At 37.5% G+C, this 18,477-nt stretch overlaps 1 protein-coding gene across 3 annotated transcripts in view; it reads right to left on the reverse strand.

The window, feature by feature from the left end:
• Positions 1-18,477, reverse strand: part of NAV2 (neuron navigator 2) — a 282,686-nt gene that overhangs the window by 115,142 nt on the left and 149,067 nt on the right. For all 3 annotated transcript variants that reach the window (XM_060765681.2, XM_060765628.2, XM_067462702.1), the window contains 3 exons: positions 15,637-15,755; positions 11,631-11,739; positions 9,907-10,296 (listed from right to left, as the gene is read on the reverse strand). In XM_060765681.2, coding sequence (XP_060621664.2) covers positions 9,907-10,296; positions 11,631-11,739; positions 15,637-15,755 — 618 coding nt within the window. The remainder of the gene's footprint in view (positions 1-9,906; positions 10,297-11,630; positions 11,740-15,636; positions 15,756-18,477) is intronic.

Genomic DNA, 18,477 nt, shown 5'->3' on the forward strand with positions numbered 1-18,477 from the left:
CCAGCTCCCCATGTGAGGATGTGAGAAAAGCCTCCCACAAGGATGGTAAAATATCAAAATATCCAGGAATCTCCTGGGCAACATCCTTGCAGACGGCTAATTCTCTCACCTCAGAAGTGATTTGCAGTTTCTCAAGTGGCTCCTGAGATGAAAAAGCAAAACAAAACACAAAAAACCCCTACATCCCTTTCCCCAGGAACTCAAGACACTCAAGAGGACTTTCAAGCCTCAGTGCCTATCCTAATAGGCTTTGCTCATAGAAAGTCCTAATGCTACTTCCTTCAAAACATTGGAAATGCTGTTGAACAGCAAGCTTGTACAGCGAGAAACCATAGTTTGTCATCATGCTTGCACATTCCTTTCCCAGCTGGTCTGCCCAAATAAAAAGCTGGGAAAACATGTGGAGCAATGATAACTACAATTTTTTGGCTTGAACAAGATCAGATCCCATAAATATATCCATGTACCCATTCATGAGTTAATGGCACAAATGCCCATCTGAATTGTTAATCTGGGGGCTGCAATGCACTGAATCTCTAAGGATACACATGGAATAGTGAAAAAATACAAATTTTACAAATGGAGGTTATTAAATCTTTGTGTTCATTTGTTCAGTTTTCAAAATGGACATGGTAGTTTTACACAAAAGCACCCTGCATTGGCTGGTGGTATTACCATAGTAATGCTGAGTTCATAATAATAATAATTTTAAAAAAAAACAACAGAAAAACATGCTAGATTGACTGCTGGTTAGTATTACTGCTAAGTTCATCACCATCATTTAAAAGCGTGCTACATTTGTTGGTGGTTTCCAGCTAGACGTTCTAAAAGAAATAATATAAATACTGTGCATATCAAGATTTTGGTGCTTCTGGCTGAAAGAAATTGTTTCCTTCAGTGCATGAAAACATGAAAATTGGGATTGAAAAAGAGAAACTTGTAAACTAGGTAGAGCTTTAACAATGATAACAGTAAAACCCAGCTCAAAATATGTGCACTGTTTTTAAAATCTGCAGGTGGAGAAAGTCAGGAACAAATTCCGGTCTGCCCAAGGTCGGTGTACTGCTTTCACACCCTTTTAACTTTAAAAAAAGCAAAATGAAGAGAGAAATTTCTCCCTGTCTGACTAGGAGCAAATAAACTTATGATGACCTTAGGGAGAAGGAGGAAGCTTTATTCCACCTTCAGAACTGAAGTACAATTGAGACATCAAGTATGTTAAAAATGAAAGAACTGGCCTGCTTCAGTGTTATTCTGTCTAGACTTAGCAAAGAAAGATGTGAAGAAGAAATAATGTTGGTCTGAAGAATAAAACAACATAAAAGTTGAAACTAGTAAAATTCTACTGAATTCCATAGGCTTAGTGTGCAGATCACATTTCCCTCTGGTGGACAAACCCGGGGTGTGCTAGCTTGGAACTGAGAGATTGTTTATAGAGCTGAAACCATGACTGACATGGCAAGGGTACAGCATTGGCTCATTGATTTACTTTATAGATGTCCCATAAGAAGTCTCCCACTTGAATCTTTTGATGTTCTACAGGCCATTTCCACTGTATTACAAAGACAAAGTGTGATCAACTAACACTGTGGGACAATAGGAAAAATATGCTACTTACTGCAAGTGTAAAAATGCTCTGATCTAGCAACACTTTCTGTATCTTGACAGATGGGTAAGAGGAGAAGTTGTGTAGGGAAAGACTGTTGACTAGCATAATTAAAAGGTTATTTACACCCCACCCCCCAAAATGGTTTTCTGCCTCACTATTTTCAGTGCTAAGTAAAGGTACAGGTAAAGATTTCCCCGTGACAGTCATGTCTGACTGGGGGGTGGTGCTCATCTCCATTTCTAAGCCAAAGAGTCAGCATTGTCCATAGACACCTCCAAGGTCATATGGCCAGCATCACTGCATAGAGTGCCATCTACTCACATTTGCATGTTTTCGAACTGCTAGGTTGACACAAGCTGGGGCTAATAGCAGGAGCTCACCCCACTCCCCAGATTTGAACCACCAACCTTTCTGTCAGCAAGTTCAGCAGCTCAGCGGTTTAACCTGCTGTGCCACTGGGGGCTCCATTTTCAGTGCTACTATATTCAAAATATTTTCACATAATTACCAATAATTCTGCTCTAGCATGGGGGAAAGCAGTTCAAATAAATAGCTTATTCATAAAGGATAACACAGATGGCACTGTGATTATTATTAGCCATGCTGAAATCATATAGCCATATATGGTATATGAGGCAAGCTTTAGGCTTCCCTTATTAGTTAGTTCAGCTCTCATTACACTAAGGCAAGCTGTTTGATCGTATGGTATAATCTGAAATGACCTAGAAGCATCAATTTATTTTTTAACACTATTAAGGGCCTTCTTGTATGAATAGTGGAAAGTTTACAAAGTTCCAATTGCATTTGAATTGTCTTGCAGAGTAGGTTCGTATTCACAAAGTGTGATTTGCTAGCATTAGGAATTAGGGCAATGGCTTGGAGATTTGGGATCCTAAAATGAATCTGGATTTCAGAATCACAGAATGAGGTTATGGGGATCAGCATGTGTCTTTGCAGCTTTATAAAATGACATGCTCATTAGTGGTGTGAAAATCATATGGAATTATTATGACTATTCATATGCCTTCTCTTCTAAAATTCTCAGTATAATGAATCAATGTATAGAAATGATGGATTTCTTAATGTCAAGTATTCAGTGCACTGTGCAATGCAAGTACAGTACAAATAGGTTTTTCGGGTGGTATGGCCATGTTCTAGAAGCATTCTCTCCTGACGTTTCACCTGCATCTATGGCAGGCATCCTCAGAGGTTGTGAGGTCTGCGTTGAGGTCTCTGATGACTTGTCTTTCCTTCCTTGTTATATTGCTGGGGGGAAGTTTTGCCTTTCTCAGCATCCTTGCTGTTTCCCCTCTTACTTCTGCTTCTTCCTTGGGGAGATGATAAATTGCTGATTCGACATTAGCAATGACTTCAAAACCTCTGAAAATGCCTGCCATAGATGCAGGTGAAACGTTAGGAGAGAATCCTTCTAGAACATGGCCATACAGTCCAAAAAAACCTACAACAACCCAGTGATTTCGGCCATGAAAGCCTTCCACAATAAAAAGTACAAATAAACTGACCTGACTGTATAGGCCATTCACCCAGAACTATGATTAAACAAACTCTCGGCCCAAAGTGACAGGTAAGAAATATACCACTGATACTTTCCAGACAATATTAGATGAATAGTGAGACTGACATGTAGTGTCCACCACTAGAAGCACCAGGCTCACATTAGCATCTTGTCCATGTTACTTGACACTCAAGCTAATCCCACTCTATCTTGTTTCACTAGTCTTGTAGCTGCATCCTTATCTTCAATCAAACAGACCGTGCTTGTTAAAACTCAACTTGTGAGCAAACTCCACAATATAAGTTCACAAACACTTTTAATCATATAGATTTGTAGAGGGACAGAGAACAATGCAGCCTCTGCAATAAATGAGGGAAAATAGGAAGGTCACTTTCAATGAGGCATCTGTAAGTCCCTAAACCAGAATCCCCAGGTTGCTTTCTCAATAAGAGAATCTTCAAAAGACATTGAGTTTTTAAGGCAAATACAAATGTATTGTACAGTCATTTGTCTACAATCAACCACATTCTTAAGAGAAATCAGTTAAAGTAATTTCCCTTCAATTCCAGCTGAGCTTAGAGATGAAAGTGGGAACAGAATTACTTCCAGGATCTCATTTTTTCCTGAAGGATATTATAAATTATACCACTAGACGTTTCAATAATCTCAATAATTGGCACAGAACAGGAAGTTGGGGTATGGGAATAAAATATCAATTCCTAAAAACTAAGTATTGTAAGTACATCTGACAACATTTCTCCCAAAACCCCATCTATGACTATTGTAAAACATTTGTACAGATGTGGAGGAAAGTTCCTGCAAGATCTTCAGGTATTACAAGCCGAACTGGGGTCCATTTTCTTGAAATTTACAGCACTAGCTGTAAAATTTTATTCTCAACCTCAATTGGGTTTTGTTTTAATTCCAAGAGATATTTGGACTAAAAAAAAAAAATTCTCTTCTCCTTTATCTCTCATTATTTGCTAAAATAGTTATAGTGTTATAACACATCAGTAAAATAGCACTTTTGCACAATTTTTCTAAGATTTTAAAAAAATAAGATAGAAAATTGTCCTTCAAATCATAGAGACATTTCTGCAAATCACACCCACAAATATTTGGAAGATCCTGATGCAGAATCAATAAATTATTGCAAACAATCCCTCAAAAGGATGAAATGAGGAAAGAGAAGCAATAGCAAAACTCAAGGAGCTATATTATGAACACAAATGCCTTTTTAAAATCCCAAACATCTTCCAAATAGGAACAGGATAGTTGATCTGAAGATCTTTCTTGCTCACCTCAGTTCAAGGAAAGCAACACTGACATGAGCTCAGATAATTTTCTAAGCTATCCTGGGACTATAGAAAGTCAACAGGTCAGTTCCATAATTTACTGGACTTTGCCCTTACTCCCAGTTTTCTGTACAGCATAGAAACCAAATTGTCTGTCCAAGGGGAAAAACAGTTTCTTCTTACTTTAGTACAGATATGCAACCAGCTGAAATACGAGAAATTGTTCTAAACTGCAAGCCCTCAGCAGGTTAATAAAATGTTTGTGTGGACTAGCATTCTTTGTGGGCTTATTTACAATACTAGCCAAACTGACTGTAAAACTGACTTTACTGATTTGTGTAAGCTGGAATGTAATATTGCACCTGAAAGTCCAGGTATTGTGATCCCACTAAGGAGATCTGTGCACATAGATCGGTGCTTTGGATTCTATATGTGGGGATTAGTTGCACATCTAGTCACACCACACTTGAAGTGGATTTATTTTCTGAAATACATTGAAATATGCACCAAATACTCATATTCATAGTCACACATTAAAAGCTCATGTTGCACATATCTAGAATTGGCTTTGGTAACTATTTCTAAAGAAAAGTCTGAGATACATTATACTCTCCTTTCTCCTCTCCCTCAAGGGAGCTTGGCTCTGTACATTTTTGGTATCCATGACAAGGCAGCTCCCTGAGGGATGGGGTCATTTGGTTTCTGAACAAGCACCTGCAGCTTGCTCAGGTCTTCAGAGACATAATTGGAGATATTTGCAGATATTTACAAGCCAAGAGATATTTGATTCCTCTTAACCTCAAGATACCATAACTGCTGCCTGCCAGAAATATGCTTGGACAGACCTAGAAGTGAGGCCTCACAGTGTTTCCCATGACCCAACACAGATCGGGGAGAGATCTGAGAACATGGGGCTGCAATGGTTTATCTTGGCCTCTGGGTTTGTTTTGGCTCAAACAAATATTTTGGCTCTCTTTCCTATCTAGTTGCCAGTAAAAACAGTGATACTTACCATGTTGAAAATGACAGTGGAACGCATGCCAGCTAACAAGAGGGCATTTGAACAGTAAACATCTTTTCAAGTTTTTTGTTATGCTTTTACAGCAAGACATGACAAAGAATTTGTACACATTTGTTCTACTGCTTATCTCAAGTTGCTTTCCTACTGGCCTTTCCCCTTATTTTAAAGTGCTCCTTGTCATAGTGGTAGAAACCATGTTCAAAACTATTTTAATTAATTTTGGAAGAACTTTTGCTTTTCTAGTTAAATCACTGCAAAATGCCTGTGTAAATTCTCATAGGCTAGGGTGTAACTCCTTCTATCTACCCAATTTATACATGGTGCTTACTCCACCCTCTTGTCAATGAGATTTCTGGCAGATAATAAATACATACTTTCTCAGAGTAGACAGATACTGGGGGAAGGGGTCAAACAAGGAAAAGGCACAGGAGGGTGGTACAACCTTTAAAAACATGCCACCCTACTGAAGTACGTGCCACATCACTGTTGTTTCCCAGTTAGTGCTAGTTTACATTTAATGGAGTATATACAAGAATGGGTTGCTGTGAGTTTTCTGGGCTGTATGGCCATGTTCCAGAAGCATTCTCTCCTGAAGTTTCACCCACATCTATGACAGGCATCCTCAAAGATTGAGAGGTCTCTTGGGGTTTATATCTATATAAACTTCACTTGCCTAGTGAAGACATCTCAACCTCTTAGGATGCCTGTCATAGATGTGGACGAAATGACAGGAGAGAATGCTTCTGGAATATGACCATACAACCCAGAAAGCTCACAGCAACCCAGTGATCCTGGCCATGAAAGCCTTCAACAACACATATTCAAGAGTGTTGCTGGAGGGGAAAAAAAGAAGGTATTGACTCCCAAGTAAGAATTCTGTCCCTCCCACCATGAAAATCTCCTTCAGTCTCAAAATTTCTAGTATTCTAGTAATTCAAAACATTAGTTGAGCATTTAGAGATGTATTTTAGGTATCCAAAGAACGGGGCAGGCAAAGCTACCAAAGGAATGAAAACAAAACAATACTTTTGTATGTGTCAGTCCCTATAATGCTAGAAACTGTGTGTGTGTGTGTGGGGAGGGGGGGGAGTGGTTCTGAAGAAAAAATTCATGCGAGGCAGACATTTCATTTGGAGTACAATGCCTTCATTATGCCTCTGCCTCACAGCTTTACTCCTGAACAGATGAATTTTCAGCATGTCATTACAATTACGGTAATGTTTTAGAAGTTATATATCTACATAGTGGGCCAAAAGTCACAAAGGAGTCTGGTACATAGTGTATATGATGATATGGTATTGGAAACTATTTACATTTGATTTTTCACATATAATGTACGTTTATTTCATTATATAACACACATACATACACACACACACCATATATGATTCTATAGAATTTTAAATTAGAAACAAAAAAGGAGTTATTAAATACTGAAACCCCTTTGGGACTTTTGGCCCACTCTGTATAACTATATGCTGGGCATATGTTACCATCCAGATGCGACTGAGCTGGAATCTCACACCTCTCCATTTGATTTGCTTGCAGTGAAGACTTCATTCTCCCATTTTTCTTTCATGAATTAAGAACACATGACTCATGTAAATGATGTTACAGAAACATCTGTTTACAGTATACACACAGCAGTCCACCATTTTATTAAGTATCTGTTATGTTTAATAAGGTAACACCCCTTCCCTAGGGCAGAACAGTTTATATCCCACAACACATTTTGGGAGTTTACCCAGTACTGTCTCTACAACACAGTATTGGAATGCTCACTTCCTTTGGGGAATACATTAATATGATTTTATATTCTCATTAGAAAGTCCAAAATCAACAGTGCAAGGATTTAATTTCTTTATTACACTCCAGAATCATGATTTAAATACACTGAAACAACTATCACATTTATGTATCCTCAAGCACCAAAATTTCATACTCAATATTTAATCTGACACTTAGAAATATGCCAGTGGATAGGAGAAACAAAAAAAAAAGTCTGTAATTCTATGAGGTGTAAAACCAGAGAGGGGAACAGAGAATATCTAGTTTAGTTAACTACTAGTGCATGTGTTCAGCTCATTAGACCTTTGGACTTATCCAGCAAGGCACCTCATAAACTGAGGAGAATTATTTCTTTGTGGCTGTTAATTTTTAACTCACAAACCACTTTCACATGCATACAGGATAATTTTTGAAAGTGTTCCCCAATTCCATACCTTTCAGGCATCTTGGGTTCCAAGTCCCAGTTTACTGGCTTGAGGTTTCTGAAAAATAGTATGCACTACTCCAGTCACATGTACAAGAATGGATATCTAGAGTAAGCTCCAAATATATGCTTTATAGTATAAAGAGGTAGGCAACTATGGATAGTTTTGAGCCCCGTTTGCTCCCACAGGCCACTGGGTAAATCACAGTTCCTGGTGGCAACCAAGATTGCTACGCTCTGTTTTTATATATATATATATATTCGGTTGTGAAAAATGGGAGAAAATGTTCTGGGCCACAACAGTCCACTGATCACCTGCTTGTTCATCCACTTATAATTTATAGATACCGTCTAGAAAAATGAAGTTCAAGAGTTTTCCTGTCCTTTAAGTTATGTTAAGTTTTGCATCTATCAAGCACAGTGCCAACATATTTTTATTCAAAATTGCCTCCCAAGCTTTGAACCTCCAGATGTTTTGGACTTCAGTTCGCAAAATTTCTGATTGTTGGCTAACTTCTGGAGTTGAAGTCTGAAACAACTTGGGAACAATTACATTAAAAAGTAGATGCTAGACTTCAGGAACCAGGATTCACCAAATAACATGCTGGACTAAATATTTAGAATCATCCTCTGTACAAAACCTGTTCACAGGAATCAGCAGGGTGAAAGTCAGAAAGATTCACACACACACACACACATACAGCTAAGGTTTTTAGGTGAGGAAGGGTGGGTAAGTTAGTTTTAATGGATGTATTGGTGGTATAAATGATGTACTGGAGAAATTACTGACTGTACAAATTGTATAATGATACATTGCTGAATGTGTGTGTGTGTACAAGAAAAATCGATTCAAACATCTTAATTTGTTGTTACTGCCAATTATTATCTCAACTCTCTTATAAGAAATGCAATTAAAATGTTATGAGAAAATTATCCACCACTAGATGGTACTGCAAGCAAACAAAATGCAATGAAGTACTCTTACAACAAAGGAGGGAACAGATTAAAAATATGATACCCTTTGGCAGAGCCTAAATAGCACAAAGACACCAGATCTACCCAATACTGGAAACTAAGCCATTAGTACTTGAATGGGAACTGCCAAGGAATACCTGGTGTTGATGGCTAAATTTCTAAAAAAGGCAATGGCACATCACCTAAGACTTCTTTGCCTAATAAAAAAAGTTTAAAATGTACAGTTTTACCATCAGTTGACAGGTGACTTCAAGTCACATATATGTATGGTTGCATTCTTTCTCTTCCTGGCATGGCAAATGCATGTGCAAATACATACTGACATGAAAAGATAACAGAACTCTATACAAATAATAAGCATTTCCTCAACTATCATTGCTATTCAGTGTTGTAGCCATAAGGTGATTTTATTTTCTTTGTTTGTGTTTGTGTATTTTCATCCGCTTTTCTACCAGAAAACCTGATCAGTCTGGATAATACTTTTGCTCATTAGGCTACTTTACTACCTGTCCTCACTATGCTGCACTTGGGTTGGTTGATACCTATGTGCCTTAAAGCAAGTTCTATAGTGGTGCAACATACATAGGAATTGAAACTATGACTTAATGCAAGCAGCACTCTCAGGCGATACTCTTGTTTTATACCTTTCAAACTATTTTATTCACTCTTTTCCCCCATGTCAGAAGTTACTAGAGAAACTGCAAGTCATTTCTGGCGTGAGAGAATAGGCCATTTGCAAGGATGTGGCTCAGGGAAAGCCCAGATGTTTGATGTTTTACAATCCTGTGTGAGGCTTCTCTTATGTCCCCACATAAGAAGCTAGAGCTCGACAGACAGGAGTTTACCCCACTCCCCGGATTTGAACTGCCAACCTGTTGGTCAACCAGTCCTACTGGCCAAAGGTAGTGCTGTGTTGAGACTGATGGGAATTGCAGTCTCACAAATTTTGGAGGATTACATGTTCCACACATTATATTATATGAAAAGAAATGGTATTCCTATTTTGTGACAAATTATTATTTCACTCTTTCCTATCAAAATCTGACCAACACTACATATCCAGTTAGATCCCTGTATCCACAAGGGATACATTCCAGACCATGGTTACCTGAAATTGTGGATATGAGTTAATGCCATTAAATTACCCAACTTCTGGTCCTAGCCTACCATAAAGTATTGTCCTCTAAATTGATGTGTCAAGCCTGTAGTCCCAGAATTGTATGTGTGTGTACATGTGTGTAATTTTATATTTATAGAAACGTTCTTGAATGTACTTACCCACTTGTAACATCATCAGTCCTTATATTTTTCCCCAGGACATCTCCATCACTCATATAACCGGGAGCATCCATGTTGATGCCTTCAAGATCTATTTCCTCGCCGCCTTTTTCTGAGATATCCATGTGGCAAACATTACTGCCCCGAGATGCCAGCTGTCTTCTCAAAGGTGCTGAATACATGTAACGCCCTGATTCTGCATTGATAAACCGGCTGGCATTGGCTCTTGGAGGATATCCATTGCCGACTGAGGGAGCATCACCTGCTTGAAGTCGGGGACTCGACTGCCCAAGTCTCCAAGATAAAGGTGTTGGCCTTCCTGTCAAACTGAGAATACTACGTCCACTTATTTCCGTGGTGACATTGGTATCAAAAGTGGTCTCCAGTGTGCTTGAAGAAGAAGAAAAGAAAATGTAAAAAATACTTACAGTGACAAAAGTCGGATATAAGTCTTTAAGATGCCTGGGGTGTGTAGCGGTTTTTCCTCAATTTGAATCAAAATCAAGTTGCACATTCCTCACACATAAATATAGCATATCCCAAATTCACCAGATTGAGAAAAAGGAGGTATAAATATTAACAATAAAACCACAATATATTAGGCAATGTTTTCAAGATCTCCTTTAATACTCATCCAAGAAGATGGGAAGGGAGAATCCACTGTGGGCCTTTATCTAGGATATATACAGTATCTTAATGTTAATGTTTGTGTATTTTAGAATATAAATATGCCCCAAAGGTGTATGAATGCTTGTTGATGCAGAATCAATGGTACTCACAACGCACAAGTACTCAGAGCCAGAAAACATGCTCACATTCAGTTGAATGTCTGTTTAGAGTAACAGTCAGCTTATTATTTTAATTCATAGACAGAAAGAAAACATATGCACATGCCATAGATTTTTAAAGAGTATTCTTGACAATTTTTTTGTCTGTTAAAAGAAGTTATTGTTTATAACTTTTTGGGTCTCAATGTTGTAAAATATTTCTCTTGTAGATATATTGGCATGCCAATTCTGAAACAAAAATACAGTTCAAGGGGACTAAGATAGCACCTCTTCCAGAATGAGTATTAATACGGTTGTATTTTTGCTGACACATTTGTCCATTACTAGCAATATTTGGTAATCAATATGTAACATATTTCTTCTTATCTCTAAAATGTTACTAGGGTGCCCTAAATGCTCTCCGTTTTCAAAAATTGTACGTACTATATCACTAACAAAATTATAAGGCTTTGTTCATCCAAAGACCAGGTAGGAATTTAAGTTATGCACCTTATCAAGCAGGTCAAATATAGTTCAACTGCTTGTTTAAACACAGTACTGCCAATTTGGTTAAAGTGTATTAAAGTCTTTTACAAATAAACCTAAATAACATTCTCGATGGTAACCTTTGCACAGTTCTATTCAAACATCACCTCTTCTATTTAATGAACATTTCTATGGGACTAAACTTCTTTATACAACAATCTCCTCTATGTTCTCCCACTGTCCAAACTTAGTCTTCATCAATCTCTCTATTATATTTTTAAAAGTGCACCAGGGTTTTGTTTTTATTTTAAAAAATGGAATAAAGCACAATGAATGCTTAGGCCAGTTAATATCTCACATTATCACTCTTAATCTTTCTCTGGGGCAGAAACAGCCAGAGTCAAGAACAGGCAAGATAGGCACACACAGTTCTACTTCTGTTTGAATAAAGAAGCAATTCATGCAATTCACCTGTGAGAGACCTGGGTTCCTCGTAGGCTAGACATGGTCTCCTCTAGGTTTTGTCGGAGATCAGCTATATTTTTGACAGTTCGTAATCGGCGGGTTTCAGGATCTTCCCCTAGAGGAAAATGTAATTTTTAGACAAAAAATAACTTTAAGACAAAGGGTAACTCAGAAAGGGTTTCCTTTTTGTGACCCAAATCCAACAGCTAGTGCAAACTAGAGTAAACTCGTGAACTCAATGGAGTTTATTTATATGGACCAGCATTCCACAATTGATTCAGCAGGTGTCTTATAACTATGATTAGCAACTGAATTTAGGCTGCAAGTCAAACACATTTTCCTGCTTTTGTTTCCTTATCACAGTATGATCATGGAACATTTCCAAACAATATTTGTGTGTGAAAGCAAAAGAGGGGTTTCCAGATACAGTAGAGTCTTGCTTATCCAAACTTTGCTCATACAACATTCTGTATTATCCAACAGTCTGCTTCCCGCCCGGATCCACAGATATTTCAATACATTGCAATATTTTGATGCTAAATTCGTAAATACAGCAATTACTACACAACATTACTGTGTATTGAATGGAGTTTTCTATCAATTTGTTGTAAAACATGATGTTTTGGTGCTTAATTCGTAAAATCATAACATAATTTGACATTTTATTGACTTTTCCTTAATGCGTCCTTATTATCCAACATTTCTGTTTATCCAACGTTCTGCCAGCCCATTTATGTTGGATAAGCAAGACTCTACTGTACCTGCAAATCTGTAATATGTCCCAACCAGCACATCATGGACATGTTTAGAATTAATCCTTTTTCCAAATTGAGAATAGCTACTATGACTTGCCCAATGCACATTAATCCAACATGAGCTTCCTGAATTATCATCTTAAAATGTCAGACTAAACTCATGTTCTGTCAGCTTGAGGAACAGTTAAGTGAAACTTTAAAATTGCCTGCCTATTTTGTAACTTTGATTTTGAGATTATTTGTTTATTTACTTTATACTTCATTTTTTTCTGCTAAGGAATTCAAAGGGGCTGGACTACTTTGGTTTTTATGAGAAACAATGATTTCAGCAGAGCTGGCTGCTTGGCAAATGCTTAGTGTATTTCAAAAGTATATATATTAAGCATGATAAACTTTATAGTTCAGGAATGGCTGACAATTAAAAAGTGCTGATAACTGGAAGGCAACAGATTTCCGTTTATCCCTTTTAACTTTCAGGGACTTGTGGAAGTATTAATACATTAATTTGACAAACCATGCAATTCACATCTGCATCGTGTCAAAATTACAGCTTTTCTCACTTGGCACTAAAAGCAAAGAATTAGGTGCTTATTTTGCATTACTTATAAAAGATCAGTTCTCAAGCAAGCTGCTGTAGAAGGAAATAGTGTAACCGTCACTGTTATGAGGGCCTAAAATGAAAGCTCATCAGCCAAGAAACTGTTACCATGAAATTTGATTTTAAAAAGAACCTTAGAGTAGCTATTCCAAATCTGCATGTTTTAATAATTTAGCTTGGAAAAATGTATTTAAGATGCCATAAGCCTCACAGGTCTTAAAATCATACCTATTCTTTTTGCATGTTTAAAATGCAGGTGTGGTTTGGTTTAAAAATTCAAAAGCAACTGAAATTTTGCATAATTGCTGGTGCTATAATCCAGCAATGACAAATAATGTTTCAGGTGTGATACTAGAAGGTAAATATGCAGTTTCACTTTGCCTGAGGAACGTACCAAAGGGAGGAATAAGAGGGCTCACCACAAGGCTGCTGGGTTATCTGCATAAATTCAAAATCCTTTTCATTAATTCCTTCCCCCACCATTCATAAAATCATCTGTTCAATGGCAACTTTCTTTTTTCAACTGTTGTTATAAACTTTTTTCTACTTTTTGTTTCAAGTTCACATGCATCCTTTGTGCTACTATGGGCATATTGGTAAGAGCACAAGGCCAAGTTGCCTGGAAAACATTCAAAGCTACTTCAAAGTTTGTTGCATGGCATTAGAGTTGTGTGATAATATTATTGCCTGTAGATCACTACAGATTGTGTATTCCTTATCCAAACGTTTGTGATCAGAACCTTTTTGGATTTTTTTTCAAATTTTAAAATACTTGTATTTACATATATGTACATAAGGTGATATCTATTATATGGGAACCCAATCTAAACATAAACGTCATTAATGTTTCATATATGCCTTAAACACATAGCCTGTTTTGTGGATGAAACAAAGTTTGTGTGCATTGAACCACCAGGAAGCAAAGGTGTCATCGCTATTTCAGCAACCCATGTTAACAAATTTTAATTTTGAGGTGTTTTGGAGTTCCAGATAAGGAATACCCAGCCTGTGCCATGTAGTTAAGTACAGAATTCTGATCTTTCAACAGTCATTCAATTTTTTTTCAAGAAAGTGGCAACACATAACTTTTCTAGCATGCTATAGTCTATGAAAACTCTACTGAGCTATAAGTGCTACTTTCCTAAAATGGGTCTACATGCCTATGCATGGACCATCATAAATTACTCAGGTCTACCGAGGATCATATATAGTTCTCAAAAATAAACATTATGGAAAAAGCCATAACCACATGATAGAAGACTTCATGAACAGTAATTGTTAAGAAATAGCAAGTAACTGCCACTAGTTGTTAAGACACTGCTTTTAGGGACAGTTCACAGAACTTTCAGTCACCTCATCCGGGTTGTTTTTTACTTAAGGGAAAAAGCTGATAATAATTAATCAGGTGGTAATGCTTCAATTCAGCTAAGTATCAATATCTTGAGCAGTAGGGATTGAAAATGAATACTAGGATTAGTGTCATCCCCCCACAATGTATTCAAGGAAGGGAATCTCTTTTAATTCAAGGGCTGAATTCAATTTCAGAAAAGTTCTCAAAGATGCATTCAAACTGTGGGTAACATCACGGAGAAAAGTGTGAATTCAAAAATATCATCTTGTGTGCCTTAATGCTTTTACCACTAGCAATTAGGATGTCAATCTTGTCTTTTTAGTGATTTTAAATGACATTTTAACATTTAGCAACTTTTAATAGACCAAATAATTAATTAATGTTCTAAAAATGCAAAGACATTAATGTCAATTGTTCAGGTATATCAAATGCTAATACTGATGCTCCCAAGCTCTGAAATATTAGAATATATAACAGTAGAGTCATAGCCTATATTCAATTTCCATTTTATGTCAAATATGGTGATGGGCAGAGTAGATAAGTGCTATTAGTTTGCAGTGGAGCCCCCGGTGGCGCAGTGGGTTAAACCCCTGTGTCAGCAGGACTGAAGACCGACAGGTCGCAGGTTCGAATCTGGGGAGAGGCGGATGAGCTCCTTCTATCAGCTCCAGCTCTTCTTGTGGGGACATGAGAGAAGCCACCCACAAGGATGATAAAAACATCAAATCATCCAGGCATCCCCTGGGCAACGTCCTTGCAGACGGCCAATTCTCTCACACCAGAAGCGACTTGCAGTTTCTCAAGTTGCTCCTGACACGACAAAAAAAAATAGTTTGCAGTGAGATTTTACAAAAAAAAACCCTCCAAACCGAGTCAAATATAGGAAGATTAAAACCTAGCAATCTAAACCTTTTGAAATCAATGTCACTGTATTTACACTGACTCCAAAAAATGAATAGAAATTGGCATGTGTGCAAAAAAAGATATAATCATTTATTTGAATGGGTTTCATTGGACTCCTGAATTAAGAAAAACAAGAAAACCTGGCAAAAGAACTTAAATAAATACCACACATGTGACTATACAACACAGAATGCTTAATTCTTTAGGCCTCTACTTCTGGATGATTACCCTCTGCTCATCAAAAATGAAGACACTGAGAAACTTGGCTGTCTTGAGTCATTAGACTCATAAACACCAAGAGCTGTCATGTATCCAAGCCTCCCTCCCTACAGCATATCACTTAACCCCATATTTTATTTCTCAGCATTAATGGAGTCAACACAGTCAAGGGATCCCATGCCTTACCAGAAAGATCTTCTAGAATAGGCTGTCCAGTTTTAGTGTAAGGAGCAGAATCCATGCTTGTGCTCACTCCTCCTGTGCTGGGCTCAGCCGTCACATTTCCTTCATTGTCTGTCTGGGATCTTAAGTGCAAAACAGAAAGACATAGAGAGGAAAATGTAGTCATCCATATGCCAAAAGGAAATTCAGCACCAATACAACAGCATTTGCCATCTAGCATTGTGTCCTCTCCCCAGGATACACTAGCAGACTGACTTTACATAATTCATTAGTCCCATGTTGAGCTATGTCCTAGAAATGGAAATAAGCACTGAACTGTAAAAAAAATGAAATATTCACTGTCAAATACGGCGTTTTAAAGCCTTAGAGTGGTCTTTCAAATATCTCCAATTTTAAAATAAGTAACCAGTCTGCTCAATAACCTAGACTGATGATGTCTCAAGGTCCAGCCATCACATCTGATAATAGATTTAAAATTTTGGAATGAAATGTGAATGGTTCTGTTAATGACTTGTTTTCCTTATTAAAAACCTCAAATCACCCAGATTTCCTCCAAAGGAGATTGTGGTTTAGTCATGTACAACAAACTTGTGATGTACACTACTTTGGTCCAAGGCCATGGAATAGCCTTCAGAAGTGACCTCGGTTGTTCATATTTAATCTTGTTCATACATTTCTTTGAGTAGCATTCTGATAGTATGGTTGAGCACTCTGCTTCTTCCTGCACATCACGAGACTGTCTGCTCTGCTACACGGAGAGTCTATACATTCCTCTACTTGAGTATCAATTCTTTTGGAAGCCAGGTTCATACATTTCGTCCTGTTTTAAAGGGTGTAAAATGCAAACACAAACTGAGACTCTTATGTGACCAGGTGCTCTTCTGTAAGGCCCAGTCTGTAATGCATGCTATCTGCACCAGTGAGGGAGTTAAGCCAGGCCCCTACCATGCTATTTTTGTACTGGCTTGACTGAATGTATACAATAAGATCATATTCAGTGCTTGGCAGAGTTACTATTTTGGACTGCAGTTCTCATGCTTTCCCAAGCTGGCATATCTGTCCAAAAAGGAACTTTTTCAAAATTCTGTTATTGGCAGTGAAAGCCAAGTGATAACAAATTATGGATAAAATTGGTCCAACAGATAATCAGATTATGAATTAAGCTTTCAATAAGAGTTGCTGGGTGCCAGCTATGTTTTGTCTGAGCTCAAATTCACCCTCATGCACCATGGCAGAGCCCACCGTAACATTGCCGCCAAGCTGGAAATGACATTATGTCACTTTTGGTTTCACTTAGAGTAATTTTTGCTGTGTTTTGGAGGCAAGGGGTAGGAAAAGGAAGCTTCTTTCTTTAGCAGTAGTTTGGGGCTATCTGCTGTAAACAACATGAAATGCTGCAGCAAGTTTTCTTCAAATATGTCCTTAGAAAGTGGAGGCTTCTAAAAGTGGGGCCTTTTGCCCACCCTGATCAATATTTAGCCATGGCATGATGTAGGTCCAAGTCTAGCATGGTATGAGAATGAACTTCAAGTGATCACACAAACCTCAGCCACATGAGCCTCTGAAGAGGCAATTCCTGTTGACAGAGTAGATTACATGATTTTAATTGATGTTTTAATAATTAATGTTTAATTGAATGGTTTTAATTGTATTTGTTTATTTTTATATTTATATGTGTTGGCATCAAAACCTTGCCTGCTGTAAGGCCGTCCTGAGTCCCCTTTTAGGGTGAGAATACCAGGATACAAATATATGAAATAAATAAATAAATATGCAAAGCAGCCCCTCTGCATCATGTATTTCCCTAGCTTACTTCTTTCATGGCAGGTTCATTGGTTAATACTTTCAAGAACAATTCACATTTTACTTATAATGTCCTACCCAACTTTTCATCCATCCTATTGCATTAGTGAATGTCACCTTGCCTGATCTTTGAGATCTTAGTGGAGGTTCATTTTTCAATCCTACCACCTAAAATAAATGCTTGGTGGTAAAGTAAGAGAATATTTTCCAAATTGGTCTCCCTATCAAAGAGGGCAAGTGTTGTCCTTCTGCCTGAAGATAGGCATATTTATTTAAGCAAGTATTAAGTAATTCAAGAGGAGTTCTACAAAAAAAGGCTTCAACAAAAGTGTGCTGCTTTATATTTAAGGACTGATTTTAATCAGTTTTGTGTGTTAATTAATCGATGTTAGGTTTTAATTATATGTAATTGTCTTGACAGCTACACTGGCTGCCAATTTTGAAATACAAAGGTAGGATACAAGTGTAGATAAATAACTAACCATCAACAGTTTAAATATCCCCATGCTTTCCAGATGCATGGGATTACAATGCTCAGAACCTCTCAAGATAATAAGTGGAAAAAAGATTGACTAAGACCGACTTTTGAATGCAGTAATTAATGGCAAAGTTCACTGCTTGTAGATTATGTCCTCTGATTTTTCATATCCATTTAAATCAGAGAAAAGGAACAACTATCACCCCCACCTCCCCTCAGCGTCATTATGTACGGCTGTTATGTGCCTTCAAATAAACTCTAACTGTTATTTGGTGGTCAGCAGGATTTATTCACATAAAATTTGGCCAAAAGAGTGTGATACCACCACCACCCCCCCCCCCCCCCCCCGGTCATGCAGTGGGTTTCCATTGAACCATGTTGATTCAAGAAGTATCACTATATGCACAACATTGTTATAGATACATTTAAATTATAAACTCAGATCAGCCTCTTGTTGTAAAGATTGGACCTTTTGAAAACTAAATCACCACATTACACATATAACATTATTTTTAGCCTACACACATGTAGCTGAGTCAACATGGTTTTCTTTTCACATATCT

This window comes from Anolis sagrei, chromosome 1 (assembly GCF_037176765.1).
Source record: "Anolis sagrei isolate rAnoSag1 chromosome 1, rAnoSag1.mat, whole genome shotgun sequence".
NCBI classification, from domain to species: domain Eukaryota; kingdom Metazoa; phylum Chordata; class Lepidosauria; order Squamata; family Dactyloidae; genus Anolis; species Anolis sagrei.